At 44.9% G+C, this 20,829-nt stretch overlaps 3 protein-coding genes across 10 annotated transcripts in view; 2 read left to right on the forward strand and 1 right to left on the reverse strand.

The window, feature by feature from the left end:
• Positions 1–1,210: 1,210 nt before the first annotated feature.
• On the reverse strand, positions 1,211–8,182 carry LOC142952872 (uncharacterized). Of its 8 annotated transcripts, none has more exons than XM_076094877.1 (13): positions 8,078–8,182; positions 7,395–7,474; positions 6,298–6,615; positions 5,462–6,199; positions 5,146–5,192; positions 4,632–5,059; positions 4,505–4,556; positions 4,285–4,418; positions 4,096–4,199; positions 3,288–3,357; positions 3,111–3,196; positions 2,922–3,035; positions 1,211–1,343 (listed from the first exon to the last, which is right to left on the reverse strand). In XM_076094877.1, exons 2-13 carry the CDS (start codon positions 7,458–7,460, stop codon positions 1,308–1,310), a joined length of 2,193 nt encoding a protein of 730 aa, XP_075950992.1. In that variant the 5' UTR covers positions 7,461–7,474; positions 8,078–8,182; the 3' UTR covers positions 1,211–1,307. The 8 variants fall into 8 exon arrangements, with proteins under 8 accessions (XP_075950992.1, XP_075950990.1, XP_075950993.1 ...); XM_076094875.1 differs by having other exon boundaries at positions 6,298–6,445; positions 6,545–7,474; positions 8,078–8,157; XM_076094878.1 differs by having other exon boundaries at positions 6,298–6,445; positions 7,268–7,474; positions 8,078–8,155.
• Positions 8,183–8,944: 762 nt separating this feature from the next.
• lipt1 (lipoyltransferase 1) lies at positions 8,945–11,708 on the forward strand. Its single transcript, XM_076094884.1, has 4 exons — positions 8,945–9,102; positions 9,574–10,127; positions 10,199–10,420; positions 10,851–11,708. The coding sequence occupies exons 2-4, from the start codon at positions 9,632–9,634 to the stop codon at positions 11,261–11,263; spliced, it is 1,131 nt and encodes a 376-aa protein (XP_075950999.1). The 5' UTR covers positions 8,945–9,102; positions 9,574–9,631; the 3' UTR covers positions 11,264–11,708.
• Positions 11,709–12,280: 572 nt separating this feature from the next.
• The window catches only part of eif5b (eukaryotic translation initiation factor 5B), a 10,761-nt gene continuing 2,212 nt past the window's right edge, over positions 12,281–20,829 (forward strand). Inside the window, exons 1-20 of the mRNA XM_076094872.1 lie at positions 12,281–12,406; positions 13,812–13,928; positions 14,014–14,077; positions 14,503–14,652; positions 14,748–15,270; positions 15,362–15,492; positions 15,575–15,652; positions 15,732–15,882; positions 16,087–16,179; positions 16,331–16,429; positions 17,230–17,289; positions 17,387–17,670; positions 17,758–17,865; positions 18,042–18,152; positions 18,838–18,905; positions 18,986–19,127; positions 19,205–19,336; positions 19,544–19,726; positions 19,829–19,990; positions 20,723–20,829. The exon at positions 20,723–20,829 is cut by the window's right edge and continues 25 nt beyond it. Of these exons, the coding sequence (XP_075950987.1) occupies positions 12,324–12,406; positions 13,812–13,928; positions 14,014–14,077; positions 14,503–14,652; positions 14,748–15,270; positions 15,362–15,492; positions 15,575–15,652; positions 15,732–15,882; positions 16,087–16,179; positions 16,331–16,429; positions 17,230–17,289; positions 17,387–17,670; positions 17,758–17,865; positions 18,042–18,152; positions 18,838–18,905; positions 18,986–19,127; positions 19,205–19,336; positions 19,544–19,726; positions 19,829–19,990; positions 20,723–20,829 (2,846 nt within the window). The 5' untranslated portion in view covers positions 12,281–12,323. The remainder of the gene's footprint in view (positions 12,407–13,811; positions 13,929–14,013; positions 14,078–14,502; positions 14,653–14,747; positions 15,271–15,361; positions 15,493–15,574; positions 15,653–15,731; positions 15,883–16,086; positions 16,180–16,330; positions 16,430–17,229; positions 17,290–17,386; positions 17,671–17,757; positions 17,866–18,041; positions 18,153–18,837; positions 18,906–18,985; positions 19,128–19,204; positions 19,337–19,543; positions 19,727–19,828; positions 19,991–20,722) is intronic.

A 20,829-nucleotide genomic window follows, 5' to 3' on the forward strand; every position in this document is an offset into this window, starting at 1 on the left:
GAGACAGGTGAGGACACAGTGAGACAGCTGAGGATGCAGTGAGACAGGTGAGGACGCAGTGAGACAGCTGAGGACGCAGTGAGACAGGTGAGGACGCAGTGAGACAGGTGAGGACACAGTGAGACAGCTGAGGAGAGAGAGACAGGTGAGGAGAGAGAGAGACAGGTGAGGAGAGAGAGACGGGTGAGGACACAGTGAGACAGGTGAGGACGCAGTGAGACAGGTGAGGACGCAGTGAGACAGCTGAGTACGCAGTGAGACAGCTGAGGACGCAGTGAGACAGGTGAGGACGCAGTGAGACAGGTGAGGACACAGTGAGACAGCTGAGGAGAGAGAGACAGGTGAGGAGAGAGAGAGACAGGTGAGGAGAGAGAGACGGGTGAGGACACAGTGAGACAGGTGAGGACGCAGTGAGACAGGTGAGTACGCAGTGAGACAGCTGAGGACGCAGTGAGACAGGTGAGGACGCAGTGAGACAGGTGAGGACACAGTGAGACAGCTGAGGACACAGTGAGACAGCTGAGGACGCAGTGAGACAGGTGAGAATGCAGTGAGACAGGTGAGGATGCAGTGAGACAGCTGAGGACGCAGTGAGACAGGTGAGAATGCAGTGAGACAGGTGAGGATGCAGTGAGACAGCTGAGGACGCAGTGAGACAGCTGAGGACACAGTGAGACAGGTGAGGATGCAGTGAGACAGGTGAGGATGCAGTGAGACAGGTGAGGATGCAGTGAGACAGGTGAGGATGCAGTGAGACAGCTGAGGACACAGTGAGACAGCTGAGGACGCATTGAAACAGGTGAGGACGTAGTGAGACAGCTGAGGACATGCACCATAGCCTAACGTACGAGGACACCCTGTACACATACTTCATGTAGAGTAGAAGTTGTTTGAAACAATGAAAACTGTAAACAATGATTTCCTGAAGTGGTGACATAATGATATTAATGTAACGATCTGCAGGCGGACAGAAAGCTGGAAGCGTCTCATGTTTACTTCTCTTCGGCTGTAATAAGTCAAGTTGTGTTCGGCTTTAAAGACCCAGAGGGAGCAGAAGAAAGAAAAACAATATGTAACATACCTGAGAGCTGCTCAGTCTGAACTCAGTCTGAGAGAAAACAAAGATGTTCCCTTTCTAAATCCTACTTCATGTGTTTAAGAACATATAATATAATAATAATAAGAAACAGAGGAAAGAAACACACTACGATCAATGAGTGTAGGAGCTTTAATAATGAAATGTACAGGATATACAGTATATATATATCTATAGATATAATATATCTATATATGTGTGTGTATGTGGTTCATGATGCAGCCTGAGATCTCGATGACTTTTGAACCTGGAAAGAAACACAGATGAAGAGAAGGAGTGAGAAACAAACGTCATCATGAACTTGATCAGGTTGTTTATCGAGTCTCAGAAACAAAAATATTAAAAAATAACAGTAAATGAGAAGATCTATAATCATCACGATACTCTATATGGATAAAAGTATGTATCGTCTTGACTTGGGACTTGTGGTCTTGACTTGGGACTTGTAGTCTTGTAGTCTTGATTTGGGACTTGTGGTCTTGACTTGGGACTTGTAGTCTTGATTTGGGACTTGTAGTCTTGACTTGGGACTTGTGGTCTTGACTTGGGACTTGTAGTCTTGATTTGGGACTTGTAGTCTTGACTTGGGACTTGTAGTCTTGATTTGGGACTTGTAGTCTTGCCTTGGGACTTGTAGTCTTGATTTGGGACTTATAGTCTTGATTTGGGACTTGTAGTCTTGATTTGGGACTTGTAGTCTTGATTTGGGACTTATAGTCTTGACTTGAGACTTGTAGTCTTGACTTGGGACTTGTAGTCTTGATTTGGGACTTGTAGTCTTGACTTGGGACTTGTAGTCTTGATTTGGGACTTGTAGTCTTGACTTGGGACTTGTAGTCTTGATCAAACTGATCAAAATCTAAATTACAAAACAAAGCCGATAAAAATCGATGAAGTCGACCAAATGAATAGAAACGACACTGATGGAAAATTAAAGTTGAGTCATTGAGGTCTGACCCCCCCCCCCTCCACACACACACACACACACACACACACACACACACACACACACACACACACACACACACACACACACACACACACACACACTCAAGTTAAATGTCAAGTCACAGTTTGGCCCTAACAGGAAGTGTGTGTTTCGTTGTGTGTATCCTTAAACTTCAGTGTGTGTGGCGTGTTGACAAGAATTTGGTTTCGGTGTTTTTTTAATTCATTCAGTTTCATTTGTGTCACAGCGACTAAAGTTACTGACCTAAAACACAGAAACACGGTTATAAACCGTCAATAAAATGCATTGAAGCACATGTAAACAATAGCATATCTCATCTATTTTAATATACATTAATATGTTTCAAGATTTAAAAGTGTTTGTATCATGAAAACAAGAGGTAATGAACAAGTAGCAAGAGTAAAAGCACTCATTACATATATAATATATAATATATATATATATATATATATATATATATATATATATATATATATATATTATTACTGGATTCTATTTATTGATGCATTCATGTTTTAAAGCTGGTAAAGGTGGAGTTATTTAATGACTTTATATACTGCAGATAGTCGAATCTATAATAATGCATCATCATTTATTAGTTGATTATATGTTATATTAATGATCTTTATGTGTAAAGTAACTACAAATGTATAATACTTACCTTTTAGAAGTACAAAGTTGCATGAAATGGAAATAATCAAGAAAAGTTCAAGTACCTCAAAATTGCACTTACGTGCAGTACTTTTGTGTTTTTCATGTACTTAGTTACTTTCCACCTCTGATTGAGCCTCACTTGAGTTAAGATCAGTTTTTTCACTGAAGTTAACTTAAAAATAAAGTTCTCTTTTTTCTTACATTCGTGTCGGGCAGAGAGACGGTCAGCCCAGCCGGGGTCCTCGCGCTCAGACTCAGCTTCCTCTTCCACAGATAGTAGAACTCCACACACTGAGAAAGTGACTTAGTCTGAACCTGAACACACAGTAATACGAGATTACACACACAGTGTTACACACTTGAGCTGTCGTTGTTCATGTCTGAACTCACGGCTTTCTGGATTCTGCTGAAGTCTTTCTGGTGACGCTGCAGGGATTTAACCAGCAACCTCCTCTCTGCTGCGCTCCAGCTGACGACTGTAACACACATTTAGATTCAGGAGTAGATCCACTTTGTTTCCACGACATGAAACATTGATGGGTTGCAGGCATTAAACAGAGCATGTACCTGGATGCCGGTGAGCTGTGTGCTTGTTGTCGGAGGTCTCGGGCGGTGACAGCAGCTTCTCCACCGTCAGCTGGAGGAGCAAAAACAAAAACCTCAGTGCTAATGCGGCTATTTTTAGATTTGAAAACTAAAGTGAAAAAGGAAGCTCGGACACTTGATCAACAAAAACCTGTTATGTCTTATTCGTTTTTAATAAGTCTCTTGATTTGGGACTAGTTGGTCTTGGCCTGGTACTTGACTTAGGAATTGTTTGTTTCAGCCTGGGACTTAACTTAATCCTGCCTTAGGGCTGCCTGCACTTGACTTGGGACTTGTTGGACTAAAGTTATTGATCTTGACTTTGGACTTGAGTCAGGATTTGCCTTGGGACTTGTTAGTCTTGCCTTGGGTCTTTCCTTGGGACTTGTTGGTCTTTACTTAGGACTCGCCTTGAGACTTGTTGGTCTTTACTTGACCTAGGTCTTGCTGGTTTTGGCTAAGGACTTTACTTGGGTCTTGACTTGGGACTTGTTAGTCTTGACTGAAGACTAGAATTTGGACTTCATTCAGGACATGCTGGTCAATGCTTTCGACTTTATTTGGGTCTTTACTCAGGATCTGACTCGGGACCTAACTTGGGACTTGTTGGTCTGAGCTTGGGGCTGATGTGAGGACATGCTTAGCCTAGCTTAGCATTAAGACTGGAAGCAGATGGAAAATGCCAGCCAAAAGATTGTAAGAGACCCAAAGTTGTTGACTTCTTATTTCCTAAATGATCCCTATTCTATCCTCATCTCACAGTTTGGATCAACAGCCAATGAGATTTTACCAGGAAGTCTCCTCTGCACTCTGATAGGACATCAAGGGCAACCTCTGGGCTGGCCCCGCCCCCTGGCACCACGCTGGAGCGAGCCATCGTCAACAGAGCTTCAACTGGACAAACAAAGCGTCAGTCAAAAAATGTCCAAAGCTAATCATTATTATAACAACAACAAGAACATTTGTGTGTTTGTCCCACCTCTGTGTTGACTGACGGGATGCTCCAGCTCGTCCCATGGCGTCCACAGCAGCAATGCATTGTGGGAGTCTGCATCTTTTCGAACGCGCAGCAGCGGGATTTCCGCCTGGAAGCGCTGCCCTTCATTGATCCGCCTGTGATTAACAGGCTCAGTGTTGAAAAAGCATCATCAGCATTGTGAGAAAAACATTTTTTTGCTGTTAAATAATTTTTTACGTACGGCTTATTGATTAGTGTCCTGGCAGGAGGGGAGGCCGTCACCACGAGTCCTTCTGCCAATCAGACGCAGAAAGTTTAACATCACTGCCTGCCTCTTGGTGTCGCAAGCAGGACTTGTTTTTACTTACTGTGGTTGTTGTTGTTCAGCCTCACAGTCTGGACTCTCTGTTGCCCCCTGGTGGCGAGGGAGCAGTACAACCCCGGCCCCGCCCTGATGGGACACAGCACGGGCGGAGGGGTGTAGTGTGCACCGTCATCACCTGCCTTACCACCGTCCTCATCCTCTTCTTCCTCTTGGTGCAACAGGCTGCAGTAGAGCGGCGCTTCGCCTCCCGTGGTTGGAGACGGGCGTCCGCACCGCCCCCTCTGTCCACCGCGACACGGTTTGGCCGGGCCTCCGGATTGGACGGGCACGGAGACGGGCATCACCATGGAGGCGGAGGGTTGGACCACTGGGTTCAAGCATGATGCTGATCTGGAGCCGCTGTGGGAACGCATGTGTCCGTTCAACGCCGGCAGACTCCTGAAATCACGCTTACACACCGTACACAGCAGCCTGTAACACACACACACACATACACACACGTTAGAATAGATCACATTAGATCATCGTTATCATCGTCTGATTGTCATTCAGGTTACCTGGACTTTAGAACCTGGGTGATGGTTTCAGGTTGTGGTCGTTTCATCTGAAAATTAACAGAAACGATTTAAATCAATTTGAAAAATACAATTTATCAATAAAATAAGTCCAAACAACTGATGGTATAATATATTGTCTCTTGTTTATTAACACACTTACTTTACTCACAAATTACAAACTTGTTTATGTGCTTACGTACTTATACCACATGCACTTTATTACATACTTATTTATTTACGTATTACCTTACTCTCTTTAGTCTATTTACTCACTCATTTTCAAATTAACATGATTGCAATTAAGAACTTTGATTACTTTTTGTGTATCTCCACCGCCTCTTCTCCTTCCTCCTCTGCTTCCTCCTCTTCCTCTTCCTCCTCTTCCTCCACTCTCCTCTCTCCAGCTCAGCCCAGCAGAGAGGCCTGGAGACTGGGCAGCACTGCTGACGTCCTGGCCTCCTCCATGTGGAGAGAAACAGCTCTCCGTGGTGTCGAGGACACCTGTTTGGTCCTGGATCAGCTCACTTCTGCTCTGCTGGAGGTGTCTGGATGTCTGATGCGGGTGGGGCAGACAGCTGAGGGTTTCATCTCTGCTCAGCTGTTGTATGTTAAAATCTAGTCTCTCTGTACTGGGATGCATTTGAGGACCGGGGCTGGAGAAAGTTGGGGTTTGTGGGTAATGAGGACTCGGACCAGGGGTGGTGGGGCTGCAGAAGGGCTGGGGCGCATAGTCATCAAGGTAACTGTCATGGAAGAACTGGGTGCCGGAGAAGTCTTCAGCGGATGGTGAGTTGAACTCCATGGAGCTCCATCTCCCCAGAGCGACTCCTCCAGTCATGGGGCCCAGTGGAGGGCACTGCAGCTGGGGTGGAGTTGGCCTCCAGGTGCCCTGAACCGGACCAGACGGGTTACCCGGTCCATAGATGCCACTGGAGAAGTGTGTGTGAGTGTTGTAGGGCAGTCTGTGTGGGTTCTCCCATTCATCTTGGTGGTGAGTCACACCGGTACTGAACTGGTTCTGGTTCTGGAGATCCAGGTGGGCAGTGCTCTGATTCTGTTTTGGACACAGATACATAATATTGTTGTGAGCAATAATCAGCTGCATTTCTGGTTCGTTTTTTTTTGTTGGAAAAGAATGGGCGACTGTCTTACCTGGTAACCGAAGCTCTTGAGCAGGTAGGAAAGTTCAGAAGGTGGTTGAGCTCTGCTCCAATCTGGATGATCTAAAGCCGGGTCTTGATTGTAGAGGTGGTGCTGGTGTGGGGAGGTTTCTTGGGACTGGGGTACAAGGTGATGGGAGGTTACCTGGGGATGAGGTACATAATGAGAGGAGGTTACCTGGGTATGGGGAACAAGGTGAGGGGAGGTAACCTGGGTATGGGGTGCAAGGTGAGGGGAGGTTACCTGGGTATGGGGTGCAAGGTGAGGGGAGGTTACCTGGGCATGAGGTGCAAGGTGAGGGGATGTAACCTGGGGATGAGGTACATAATGAGAGGTTACCTGGGTATGGGGTGCAAGGTGAGAGGAGGTAACCTGGGTATGGGGTGCAAGGTGAGGGGAGGTTACCTGGGTATGGGGAACAAGGTGAGGGGAGGTAACCTGGGTATGGGGTGCAAGGTGAGGGGAGGTTACCTGGGTATGGGGTGCAAGGTGAGAGGAGGTAACCTGGGTATGGGGTGCAAGGTGAGGGGAGGTTACCTGGGTATGGGGAACAAGGTGAGGGGAGGTAACCTGGGTATGGGGTGCAAGGTGAGGGGAGGTTACCTGAGTATGGGGTACAAGGTGAGGGGAGGTTACCTGGGTATGGGGTACATAATGAGGGGAGGTAACCTGGGTATGGGGTACATAATGAGGGGAGGTAACCTGGGTATGGGGTGCATAATGAGGGGAGGTAACCTGGGTATGGGGTGCAAGGTGAGGGGAGATTACCTGAGTATGGGGTGCAAGGTGAGGGGAGGTTACCTGAGTATGAGGTGCAAGGTGAGGGGAGGTAACCTGGGGATGAGGTACATAATGAGGGGAGGTTACCTGAGTATGGGGTGCAAGGTGAGGGGAGGTTACCTGAGTATGGGGTGCAAGGTGAGGGGAGGTTACCTGGGTATGGGGTGCAAAGTGAGGGGAGGTTACCTGGGTATGGGGTACAAGGTGAGGGGAGATGAAGGGAGATGACTGGGATGGAGATGAGTGATGGATGATGGGAGGAGGGGAGGAGGAAAATGGCCACCAGTCAGACATGATGTCACACACACCTGTTCACACTGAGTGTGTTTAAGTGCATGATTGTGTGTGTGTGTGTGTGTGTGTGTTGTGTTCATGTGAATCTTAGGATCTGCAGAAAGACACAAAGGAAGTCAGATTAGTAACATTGTACGTAATAAACAGGAAATTCAGCCCAGAGAAACTTGTTTTTCATGTTTTTCAAGTTTATCAACTTCCAGGGTTTCTTTTGATTTCAAACTGGTTTTACTGTAAAATGCTGAACTGAACATAGAAACTAGTTAATTGTATTACTGATGACATGCAGACCTCACAGCAGCTACGTGTGTATGTGTGAATAAGTGTGATAAGAGGACACTTCTCAGAATTCACACCCAGAGACGGATACAACTCAACTTCTCTTAAAGGGGCACCTTCTGGATTCAGATGTGAAAACTTAATTTTGCACAATTATTAGATATTCTACTTTTAGTTAGTTAGTTTACATCATTCAGAAGATAAACACTTAAATCAGTTCTGTTCAGAAGTCATCATTTAAACCCTAAAACATCTATAAGCATACGATGTTTTGTAAAACAGTGTATTGAAATCATTTATAGTGCCGTACATGATGATTAAAAGTACAAATCATAAATAAGAACAATCGGAGAATAACATCATTGATGTAACGTCAACGCTTAGTTTGAAATAAAGTCAAAATAAAATCACCTCTCACCTGAAACATCATCGACTGCAACTGACTGGCTCTGAGAGAGAGTGTGTGTGTGTGTGTGTGTGTGTGTGTGTGTGCGTGTGTGTGTTGTCAGGATGTGGTCACATGCTCTTCCTCTCTCTGGTCGACTGTCTGCTTCTGTCTCATGAAGCCGATGAGACGGAAGAGCTCCAACAAATTAAGATGAGAAGTTTGATTGTCAATTCAAATCAAAATATGTGAGATTGTACAACAAAAACAACAAAATATATAAGATAGGTAGATACATTATTGATCCCGAGGTAGTAGCACGTAAACAAACAATAATACAGAATAAAAACACAGCAGTACAGGGTTATAAATACGACAGTTATTATAGAGGATGTGCTAACGAAAGGGGATTAAAAGTAAAAACAGGAAAATAATAATTACTGTGGAAAATATAAAATTAAAATAGAAGATTAATGTATAAACAAATGCAAATGCTAACTGTGCAAAGCCTTATATAGCCACTGAAATAAAGTGTTTATTGTACAATTATATATATATAATAAAATAATAATATAATATAGTAAATGCATCAGTATATCCAATCTTGCCATAAAGCTATATATATATATATATATTTTTTTTTTTTTAATTACAAATTACAGGAAGCTGAATAAAGACTTCCTTTCCAGTAAATTAAATTACAGAAACTACATTTTTATTCATATTATTGATACAACTGTTTTCGTTAAAAAAAAAAGTTTTTAGGAGTTTTCATTAAAATTACTTGTTCAATAAAGCAACTTTTTCCTTGTGGTCGGAACCTTTCTCAGGCAGATCTCCAGCGGAGCACGGTGCCCTTTAAGTGTGGGACCGAGGTCAGTTACAAACCGGAATATTATGGGTTTCATGTGATTTTTTTACCCTTCAGAATAAAGCCGAAGAAAGAGAGGCAACGCAATACAACCACTGCGTTTTCTTCTGCCTGTCGCTTTTATTTTGAAGCTTGACAGCGGAAGTTAATTCTCCGTCCTTTCACCGGTCTCTCTTCTTCGCTTCAGGTCAGGAAGTTAAACAGACCATAATATTATTTTAGTTTTATATATACAGATATAACTGTTAACTTACGGTCGTTCATTAAAATATAAATAATTATAAATAATAAAATATAAATAATCAAAGTTGATTTGGTTTTCAGGGACAACAGCGAGTTTACGGCGAAGCTAAATGCTACAGCTAATGCTAATACTAATGCTACTGCTAACAAACAGAGGTTGTGCTAACAGCTAAGCTAACTGCAGGACGTTGTTTACATTATATTCTCGGTAGTTTATTCATGCAATATAAGAAAGTACACTGTACACATTCACGGTTCTTGCACTGTACTTGAGTACTTCTATGTTCTGCTACGTTATACTACATCTCTTAAAAATGATAAATATCAGTAATATTTATATTATTCTGCTTAATGTACTTTTGCTTTTGGTACTTAAAGTGTACTTAAATGTTTTATTATATATTCTTATTCTCAGAGTGACTTCCTGGTGTCCAGATGTCCAACATCTGGAGCTAGGAGCTGTTGAAGCCAGGATGTCCCACATCAGGAGGACGTTGTCTCTCTGCAGAAGCCGCTCAGGTGTCCTCCAGCCGGCTCGGACAAGCTCCGCCTCCATCGGCGGCGGGGGGGGGCTGGTCCTGCAGTCCCGGTCCACCGACGTATTCCAGAACCTGGCTCTGGAGGACTGGATCGACGCCAACGTGGACCTGGAGCGTCGCGGCGTCCTGCTGCTGTGGAGGAACCGGCCGTCCGTGGTCATCGGGCGCCACCAGAACCCGTGGACCGAGTGCAACCTGCCGGCCATGAGGAGCGCCGGCGTCCCTCTGGCTCGCCGGCGGAGCGGCGGGGGAACCGTGTTCCACGACCTCGGGAACCTCAACCTGACGTTCTTCTCCTCCAAGAAGGGTTACGACCGTCAGAGGAACCTGAGGATCATCACGGAGGCCTTGACGAGGATCCGTCCGGAGCTGGACGTCCGGGCCACCGAGCGCTTCGACATTCTGCTCAACGGACACTTCAAGATCTCTGGTAGGACGACTACGTATCCCAGAGTGCACTGCAGCAGAAACATGTACCGATAAACTTGATGTCGTTGACAGGAAGTGCGTCCCGACTGAGCAGGAAGTCGTCGTACCACCACTGCACCCTGCTGCACTCCGCCGACCGCTCCACCCTCGCCGCCTTGCTCCGCCCCTCTTGTCCCGGTATCCATAGCAACGCCACGCCCAGCGTGCCGTCGCCCGTCGCCAACCTGCTGGACCACGCCCCCACGCTGCTGTGGGAGGAGCTACTGGAGGCACTAGCGCACCAGTACAAAGCAGGTGAGCAGGGAACCTCTACCTCTGGTGGTGTGGGCTCTGTGGTGAGCAGCGCCCTCTGCTGGTCGTCTGGTGTCACTACAGCAAATACACTTTATACTGTTATTTAAATAATACTACTATATATAAATACTATATACAGAAAATATAAATACTATATACAGAAAATATATAGAACAATTCAAATACAATACAAAGAAACATTTAAATGCAATATATAGAAAGTATATACAAAGATACTACAAAATGGTCATATGTGCAAATAATAGAGGTAATTTACAATAACATCAGAGGTGCTCATCTAAAGCTGCTGATGATGTGATTGTCGCTGCAGTGATGTCACAGTGTACTCGGGGGGGGGGGGGGGTGTCGGTACACTGTGACATCACAGTGACCCTTTAAAAAACAAAAGTCTTTTTTTTCTGACCCTCAGAGTTCGGTTTAGGCTCCGCCTCCACGCCCGTCGAACCAACCGATGAGTCGGCGTTCCCCGGCATCACCGCGGCGGCGGCAGAGCTGCGCGGCTGGGACTGGACGTTCGGCCGGACACCCAAATTCAGCGTCCGAACCCTCCTGGAGCTCGTGGACGAGCGGTCGGCGGCCCGCGGCTCCGCCCGGCTGCAGGTGGAGGTGAAAGGGGGCGTGGTCCAGAGCTGCGAGCTGGATGTCCCCCCCCACTGGCTGCCCCGCCGGCTGAGCGGCGAGCTGAGCGGCGTGCTGGTCGGCGGGCGGTTCTGTCCTCATCGAGCCGCCGCCGTGTTTTCTGAGGTGACGAGGTCGGAGAGCGGCGAGCTGAGGGGACGATTACGCAACCTCTGTGATGCCGTGGTGTCTGTGATGGGCTGAAATACACACGATGTGTATATATACATATATATATATATATGTATATATATTATATTTATACTGGTCCATGTGCTGCTGCTGCCCCCTGGAGGCTGCACAGTTCATTACACACAAGATTAATAACAACGTGAACATTAAACAGCTGATATTCTGATAATCAATCAAATGATTTTTGCCGTTTTTTATATGTTTTTACATATTTAATAATTTATTTTGTTAACTGTTATGATTTATTGTCATATGTATATATATATATACAGTAATTACACAGATTAGATACAGAGGTGTATTCATTATTATTACAGGACAAAGTATTAATTTAAAAGACTTTCCTGCTATAATAAATCCACATAATACATAAATAAACTGTTTATTTTCTCATTTAAATGTAAAAAACATGGAAACTTGAACACTGACCTTTCAAAATAAAAGCTTGACAGCCTCATTCAAGCTTTGACACATTTTAATCTGTATGAATGAATTTATTAATCATTCAAATAAATCGATTATTGATTATTTACAATATGTATTTGAGTCATAAAACATGACGAAGCTCAAGACAGGTCATGTCGCAGGACGCATGCGCAGTTCTCCCGATCCGAGCCATGCGTGCTGCTGGGGAAGAGAGAAAAAGGGGGAGAGGTGTCACTCCGCTGTTTTCTCCGGAGACTAAACGCTTATTTATTTATATTTTCTGCAGATGTTCATATTATATTTACTACAGATTTATATTTGTTAATATACCTTTTGCTTGCCATGGGCCCATCACATTTATACATATTTTGTTTTCAGAGATTATGTAATTACATTATTTTTGAATTTTTCTATAATATATATGTTCTGCATGTTATTTTTAATTTTTAATTTTAAGTTTGAATAAATAGATCAACTTTCTCAGTGAAATTAGAAACTCAATATCAGATAAAATGACTAAAAATGAATTCCAGATTAAAACATACAAGAAACAAAAATACATTTTCTAATTTTAACGGTCGTTAAATAATAATCTTTGGAGTGAGACTTCCTCCTAAATGTCCGATAATAGGCGATCTTTGTCTGGATGCGAGCCCATCGTGTTTCCAGCGGAGAGAACCGGAGAACCAGCAGGATGGGGAAGAAACAGAAGAAGTCCGGAGAGGACAGGTAGACAAAACACGTCACGCAGCACCTGTGTGCACGCGGACACTTGGGACAGGTGTGAAGTCTGAGCTCCAAAAAAAACAGGCCCCTGCCGTTAGCTTAGTGGCTAGCTGGTGCTAAGCTAACTTAAACCACGAGAAACCAGCCTGGTTAGCATCATGGTTAGCATAGCTTAGCGTTAGCTTCCACTGACTTTCAGCTTTTTTTCTTTTCTCGTTTTATTTTTTTCGCGGGCTTTAATGATCGAGCACGAGCCCCTGACAGTCCGTTAAACAACCGTTAAACTGCACGTGGGAGCTAGTTGCTACATGCTAACAATACCTGTGTACTTGAGTGATGCTAAGCTAGTTGGTAGCACCTTACTGTGTCAGTATACAGGTACTACGCTGAATATATATATACTCCAGTACAAGTACTGCCATCAAAACATGAACTACATGGAAGTACTATCAGTTATAGGCAGTAAAAGTACTGCATATTATGCACATTGTTATATTATTATAGAATATTATATTACTGTTTATAAGAGTATGTCAATGTAGACAGTTTGTGTACTACTGTGTACATCAGGAGTATAATACTGCATCATGTCGTACAAATATAAAAACATGTATAATGTATAATAGAAGTAATTTGAGAAATATAGTGCAGTATAATGTACAATAATTCCCAATTTATGTGTGTATATATATATTTATGGATATATATACATGTGTATATATATATATACATATGTGCATATATATTTATGTATGTATATATATTTGTATATATTTATAGATATATATAGATATGTGAATATGTATATATATTTATGGATGTAAAGATATATATGCATAAAGAAATACATTTAAAAAATATACAGAAGATATATAAACAAAAACATTTAAATACAATAATTAAAAAAATACATACATTCAAAAATGAATAATATAACTTTAATATCTAAATAAAAATGAATGCAACAATAAATCATTTTTATTTAAATAAAAACCAGGAAAATAAATAGTGAAGAACTTAAACGGATGAATAAATTAAAGAGCTCTGTCACATTCTAAACATTTATCGTTAATATTATTGTGGTCCATTAAAGTCATGTTTATTGTGGTCTATTGATAACGTCTCGCGTACGGAAGAATGAAGCTGGTCTCAGGTCAGATCCTGAGCGTTTCACAGGTGGCTGATGGGAAATATAAACGTCTGTGTGATGAAAAGCGTCCAGTCAGCAGCTTTTCATCCACATTGTTCTGAGACAAAGAGTCCGTCTCTGCCTCACAGTCACATGTTGAACCCCCCACAGAACCCCCCACAGAGTCCTGCTCCCTAGGCTGGTGTATATTATATATATATATATATATATATATATTATTGATATCACGTATTGATTGTTTTCGTTATTGATCTTCAGCACCAAAGACGACGGCGTCGACATCGACGCTCTGGCCGCAGAGATCGAAGGAGCCGGAGCATCGAAGGAGGTGAAGGGGAAGAAGAAGAAGAAAGGAGCCAAGAAGGAGGACTACGAGTACGATGCCTCCTCCTCTTCATCATCTTCTTCTTCTTCTTCTTCTTCTTCGTCCCTTTTAATGTGTGTGTTTCACCTCCTGCAGTGAGGACGACATCCTGAAGGAGCTGGAGGAGTTGTCTCTGGAGACTCGGGGAGGAAAAGCAAAGGTAAGCTCACCGAAGTCTGAAGGACGGGCTAATCAATGTATATATGTACACAGATATGTGTATATATATATATGTAGATATGTATATATATATATGTATATATGTCTGTGTGTGTTTTAAAGGATTTAGAACGTCTTGTGTTGCTGCTGTAGAAAGATTATTTGTTTACATTCAAGAATAAGAAAGAAATGTGCATTATTTTTCTTAGTTATTCTCACAAAATTAGCTTAGCTTAGCACAGAGACTGGTAGCGGGGGGAAACTGCTAGCCTTCCTCTGTCCACAGCATGTAAAATGTGTTTTAGACGCCAAAACGAATCCTCATTTTCCTCCTGAAATTCTTTAAAAACGTCTCAAAGTTGTCGTCAGATTTCCAGAAACAAGAGAAACAGAAATCTTTAAATAATAATTAATTTGACTCCTCAGAAGGCCGAGGCTGCCGAGGAGCCGGAGAGCGTCGAGCCTCCCAAACCAGAGAAGAAGAAGACCAGGAAGGGGAAGAAAGGCGGAGCCAGCCCTGAGGATGAGGAGGGTGATGAAGGTGAAGCTGATGGAGAGCAGAAAGACATCAAGAAGGTGAGGAAGCAACTCTTTTAACCCAAAATAACAAGATGCTGAGTCATTTTAAGTGGCATTTTGTCCCTTCTGAGCCTCCATACTTTCTCCTCCAGGCGCCTCCTGCTGCTCCTCCTTCTGACTCCGATGAGGACAGCGGCTCACGATCTCGCCTCGACACCAAAGGAGGAAAAAAGACGTCGGTGTCGGAGGAAGAGGAGGTGAAAGATGTGAGAGGAGAGAAGGAGAAGGAGGGGTCAGAAGACGACAAGGAAGGGGAGTTTACTTACAGGAGAGAGAAGAAGAAGAAGAAGAAGAAAGGTAAAGGGGCGATGGTGGACAGTGAGGATGACGAGGAAGAGGAGGAGGAGGAGGAGAAGCAGCAGCTGCAGCAGGAGGAGGAGGAGGAGGGAGGCTCTAAGATGAAGACGGCGGCGCAGAAGAAGGCGGAGAAGAAGGAGAGGGACAAGAAGAAGAAGGAGGAGGAGAGGATGAAGCAGAAGAAGCAGAAGGAGAAGGAGGGCAGCGTGGAGCCTCAGAAGGAGCCAGAGAAGAAGACGGCGGAGGCCACGCCCCCTCTGGACACTCCACCTGTGGCGGCGACGGAGGAGCAGGAAGAGGCGGAGCCAGCAGGTGACGGTAAGATGGACACAAGTTAATAAACAATAAACACACCTTTTTAAAGCAGCAGTTTTTAACCACTCTTCTTCTACTGTGTTATTTCTCACAGAGGAGGTGGAGGGAGACAAGAAGAAGAAGAAGAAGAAGAAGGGGGAGAAGGTGGAGAAGGAGGAGAAGAAGAAGGGACCCAGCAAGGCCACAGTGAAGGCCATGCAGGAGGCCCTGGCCCAGATGAAAGAGGTGGGGCATTCTGGGAAACGTAGTCACCGAGTTGAGTTGTTTCTTTTAATGATGTTTTTAAGAGTTTTGTTGTTTTTTGTAGGAGGAGGAGCAAGCCAAGAGGGAGGAGGAGGAGCGCCTGCAGAGGCTGGAGGAGATGGAGAAGGAGAGGCTGGAGCAGGTAACACACCTCCTTTATTGTTATCACCTCATGTACAAGACTCCTCTCTGACCTTTGACCACCCCCCCCCCCCCCCCAGGAGCGCCTGGAGCAGGAGCGCAAGGAGAAGAAGAAGCAGAAGGAGAAGGAGAGGAAGGAGCGACTGAAGAAGGAGGGGAAGCTGCTGACTAAAGCCCAGAAGGAGGCTCGAGCTCGGGCCGAGGCCACGCTCAAGATGCTGCAGGCTCAGGGTGAGTTAGCTTAGCTTAGCATGAAGACATCATGTTCTGTCCGCCAATCAGGTGTCTGAATCGCTTCCTGTTTCCTCCTCTCTTTCTGTGCTCTCTTTCTATGCTCCTCCCTGCTTAGCCTAGCTTAGCTTAGCACACAGACTGTACGTGGAGGTAACCTGCTCGACTCCCGTGATGAGTATTAACTGTGTGTTACCTGTCCAGGTGTTGAGGTTCCTTCCAGAGACTCGCTGCCCAAGAAGAAGCCTGTTTATGGGGACAAGAGGAAGAAGAAGCCCACGGTTCAACCCCCTGAAGGTACCTGGGTCTCTGATATTTATACACATATACACATATCTATATATATATATATATATATATATATATATATATATATATATATATATATATATATATATATATATATATGTATGTGTATAAAAATATGTGTATAAAACCCTCCTCACAGAAACCTCAGAGGTGACCTCGCCGACCCCGGAGACGCCCGAGCCTGTTGCCACGGAGACGGAGGCCGAGACGCCGGCCGTGATGCCGACTCCAGAGACAGGTGAGTGAGGAGGAGTGATCTATCATCATGACGAACATCATTTTTTGTCCATCTGTCCTCCTCCTTTCTGTCCTCCTTCCTTGTCCCTGTCCATCTATCCTTGTCTCCTTTCCTCTCTCTCTGTCCGTCTGTCCTCCTTGTCTCCTTTCCTCTCTCTCTGTCCTTATGTCCTCGTCTCCTTTCCTCTCTCTCTGTCCGTCTGTCCTCCTTGTCTCCTTTCCTCTCTCTGTCCGTATGTCCTCGTCTCCTTTCCTCTCTCTCTTTCCGTCTGTCCTCCTTGTCTCTTTTCCTCTCTCTCTTTCCGTCTGTCCTCCTTGTCTCTTTTCCTCTCTCTCTGTCCGTATGTCCTCGTCTCCTTTCCTCTCTCTCTTTCCGTCTGTCCTCCTTGTCTCTTTTCCTCTCTCTTTCCGTCTGTCCTCCTTGTCTCCTTTCCTCTCTCTCTGTCCGTATGTCCTTGTCTCCTTTTCTCTCTCTCTCTGTCCGTCTGTCCTCCTTGTCTCCTTTCCTCTCTCTCTGTCCGTCTGTCCTCCTTGTCTCCTTTCCTCTCTCTCTGTCCGTCTGTCCTCCTTGTCTCCTTTTCTCTCTCTCTGTCCGTCTGTCCTCCTTGTCTCCTTTCCTCTCTCTCTGTCCGTCTGTCCTCCTTTCTGTCCACCTTCCTTGTCCCTCTCCGTCTGTCCTTGTTGTCTCATTGTCTCCTTTCCTCCTTTTTGTCCGTCTGTCCTCCTTGTCTCCTTTCCTCCTCTTTGTCCGTCTGTCCTCTCTCCCTGTCCGTCTGTCCTCATCTCTTCTTCTGTGGTCAGAGGTGAAACCAGAGCCGGCGGTAGACGACTGGGAGGCCATCGCCACCGATGAGGAGAAAGGTGAGGAGGAGGAGCACGAAGTATTCAATGAAGTATTAAATACCACCAGTACTGCAGTAGTCGTTGTACTATAAGTACTAATACTCTCTTGTCTCAGAGTTGAAGAAAGTCCACATCGAGGTGAAGGAGGACACCGGCGCTCCTCCTCAGCCTACGGGCAGCAATGAGGACGAGGAGGAGGAGGAGGAGGACGACGAGGAGGACGATGAGGAGGAAGACGACGAGGAGGAGAGCGAGGAGGAGAAGGAGGCGACGAAGGAGACGACGAGCCACGGGAAGAGGAGGGCGAAGGACAGCGCGGACGACAATAGCTCAAGTGAGGACGACGACGGGAGGACGAAGGACGAGCGTCTGTACGACCGAGCCAAGAGGAGGATCGAGGTGAGAGGAAGAGGAGGAGGAGGAGGAGGAGGACGGGGCCGGTGAGACTCCACCTCTGACTCCTCCTCTTCCTGTGTGTTTCCATAGAAAAGGAGAGCAGACAACATGAAGAACATCGACCTGGACACGCTGAGGTCTCCTGTGGTGTGTGTGCTGGGACATGTGGACACGGGGAAGACCAAGATCCTGGACAAGGTGAGCACCCACTTCCTGTTTACTTCCCGTTTACTTCCTGTTTGTGGTGGTCTCTGTGGTAACCCTGTGTGTGTGTGTGTGTGTGTGTGTGTGTGTGTGTGTGTGTGTGTGTGTGTGTGTGTGTGTGTGTGTGTGTGTGTGTGTGTGTGTGTGTGTGTGTGTGTGTGTGTGTGTAGCTGAGAAACACTAACGTTCAGGACGGAGAGGCCGGAGGAATCACTCAGCAGATAGGAGCCACCAACGTCCCCAAGGAGACGATCGAGGAGCAGACGAGGATGGTGAAGAACGTACGTATCGATGATGTCACTGACTATAACGTATCGATGATGTCACTGACTATAACGTATCGATGATGTCACTGACTATAACGTATCGATGATGTCACTGACTATAACGTATCGATGATGTCACTGACTATAACGTATCGATGATGTCACTGACTAACGTAGCAATGATGTCACTGACTATAATGTAGCGATGATGTCACTGACTATAACGTAGCGATGATGTCACTGACTATAACGTAGCGATGATGTCACTGACTATAACGTAGCGATGATGTCACTGACTATAACGTATCGATGATGTCACTGACTATAATGTATCGATGATGTCACTGACTAACGTAGCGATGATGTCACTGACTATAATGTAGCGATGATGTCACTGACTATAACGTATCGATGATGTCACTGACTAACGTATTGATGATGTCACTGACTATAACGTATTGATGATGTCACTGACTATAATGTAGCGATGATGTCACTGACTATAACGTATCGATGATGTCACTGACTATAATGTATCGATGATGTCACTGACTATAATGTAGCGATGATGTCACTGACTATAATGTAGCGATGATGTCACTGACTATAACGTATCGATGATGTCACTGACTATAACGTATCGATGATGTCACTCTGTGATCACATTATGAACGTATTGATCTGAATGTCGTTGGTTCAGTTTGAAAAAGAAAACCTCCGGATCCCCGGGATGCTGATCATCGACACACCGGGACACGAGTCCTTCAGGTACTAATACCGCACTGTTAAGGTACTCGTAGTATAAAGTGAGCCAGGTTCTGAACCAGTGTGTGATGTTCCTCTCTCAGTAACCTGAGGAACAGAGGCAGCTCTCTGTGCGACATCGCCATCCTGGTGGTGGACATCATGCACGGTCTGGAGCCTCAGACGCTGGAGTCCATCAACCTGCTGAAGGAGAAGAAGTGTCCCTTCATCGTGGCCCTCAACAAGGTGGGTCACCTCCTCTTCCTCCTCCTCTGCTTCCTCACGGTGTTCCTCCTCCTCCTCACGGTGCTGCTCCTCCTCAGGTTGACCGTCTCTATGACTGGAAGAGGAGTCCAGAGACGGACGTTGTGACGACGCTGAAGAAGCAGAAGAAGAACACGAAGGACGAGTTTGACGAGAGAGTGAAGGCCGTGATCGTGGAGTTCGCTCAGCAGGTGTGACGTCATCACTCAATCCACCAATCACAGAGCTCCTTTTCACATGTTCATGTCATATGTCAAGCAATCTGATTGGTTCATAGACGTTCAAATCAAGTATTTAAAATGTTTCAGATGAAATACACGATGTGTTCAAGGACCGTGGGAAAGATGTAAATCCTACGATAACGAGGTTTTTTTACAGCTTTTTGGGGTTCTTCTCAGGGTCTCAACGCCGCCTTGTTCTTCGAGAACAAAGACCCGCGGACCTTCGTGTCTCTGGTTCCCACCTCGGCCCACAGCGGAGACGGGATGGGGAACCTCATCGCCCTGCTCGTGGAGCTCACCCAGACCATGTTAGCTCGTAGGCTAGCTCACTGTGACGAGCTGAGGGCCCAGGTCATGGAGGTGAGACAGGGTGTCTGTCTGTCTGTCTGCCTGTCTGTCTTCTGTCTACCTGTCTGTCTACTGTCTGCACTGAGTGTCTCATGATGAAGTCCATGTGTTCAGGTGAAAGCTCTTCCCGGTATGGGGACCACGATAGACGTGATCCTGATCAACGGGGTCCTGAGGGAGGGAGAGACCATTATCGTTCCGGGGGTGGAGGGACCAATCGTAACGCAGATACGGGGGCTGCTGCTGCCCCCCCCTCTGAAGGAGCTCAGAGTCAAGGTGAGCTTCAAAATAGAGGTCTGGGATTCTGGGTTGGACTCTTCCTCCTTCTTCCTCCTCCTCTTGTTCTTTCTCCTGTGTGTCCTCAAGTATGTGTGATCCTGTGATTGGTTGACTAATTGATTGGTTAATTAATTTGTTAATTGGTTGATTGGTTAATTGATCCTGTGATGTATTGATTGGTTAATTGATTGATTGGTTAATTGATCCTGTGATGTATTGATTGGTTAATTGATTGATTGGTTAATTAATCCTGTGATGTATTGATTGATTGGTTGATTAATCATGTGATGTATTGATTGGTTAATTAATTGATTGGTTAATTGATCCTGTGATGTATTGATTGGTTAATTGATTGATTGGTTGATTAATCCTGTGATGTGTTGATTGGTTAATTAATTGATTGGTTAATTGATCCTGTGATTGGTTAATTTATTGATTGGTTAATTTATCCTGTGATGTGTTGATTGGTTAATTGATTGATTGGTTAATTGATCATGTGATGTGTTGATTGGTTAATTGATCCTGTGATGTGTTGATTGGTTAATTGATTGATTGGTTAATTGATCCTGTGATATATTGATTGGTTAATTGATCATGTGATGTATTGATTGGTTAATTGATTGATTGGTTAATTGATCATGTGATGTATTGATTGGTTAATTGATCCTGTGATGTATTGATTGGTTAATTGATTGGTTAATTGATCCTGTGATGTGTTGATTGGTTCAGAACCAGTATGAGAAGCACAAGGAGGTGTGTACGGCTCAGGGAGTGAAGATTCTGGGTAAAGACCTGGAGAAGACTCTAGCAGGACTCCCTCTGCTGGTGGCTCACAA

This window comes from Anarhichas minor, unplaced genomic scaffold (assembly GCF_050575085.1).
Source record: "Anarhichas minor isolate MPS153535 unplaced genomic scaffold, ASM5057508v1 ptg000018l, whole genome shotgun sequence".
Lineage (NCBI taxonomy): Eukaryota > Metazoa > Chordata > Actinopteri > Perciformes > Anarhichadidae > Anarhichas > Anarhichas minor.

Coding starts and splice junctions, on each gene's coding strand:
- LOC142952872 (XM_076094874.1), bottom strand. CDS start 7,380: ATGTCTGACTGGTGGCCATTTTCCTCCTCCCCTCCTCCCATCATCCAT. Junction 4,200..4,284: donor TCCCGTCAGTCAACACAGAG/GTGGGACAAACA, acceptor TTGTTTGTCCAG/TTGAAGCTCTGTTGACGATG. Junction 3,036..3,110: donor TCAGCAGAATCCAGAAAGCC/GTGAGTTCAGAC, acceptor CTGTGTGTTCAG/GTTCAGACTAAGTCACTTTC.
- lipt1 (XM_076094884.1), top strand. CDS start 9,632: ATGTCCCACATCAGGAGGACGTTGTCTCTCTGCAGAAGCCGCTCAGGT. Junction 10,128..10,198: donor CGGACACTTCAAGATCTCTG/GTAGGACGACTA, acceptor TGTCGTTGACAG/GAAGTGCGTCCCGACTGAGC. Junction 10,421..10,850: donor AGCGCACCAGTACAAAGCAG/GTGAGCAGGGAA, acceptor TCTGACCCTCAG/AGTTCGGTTTAGGCTCCGCC.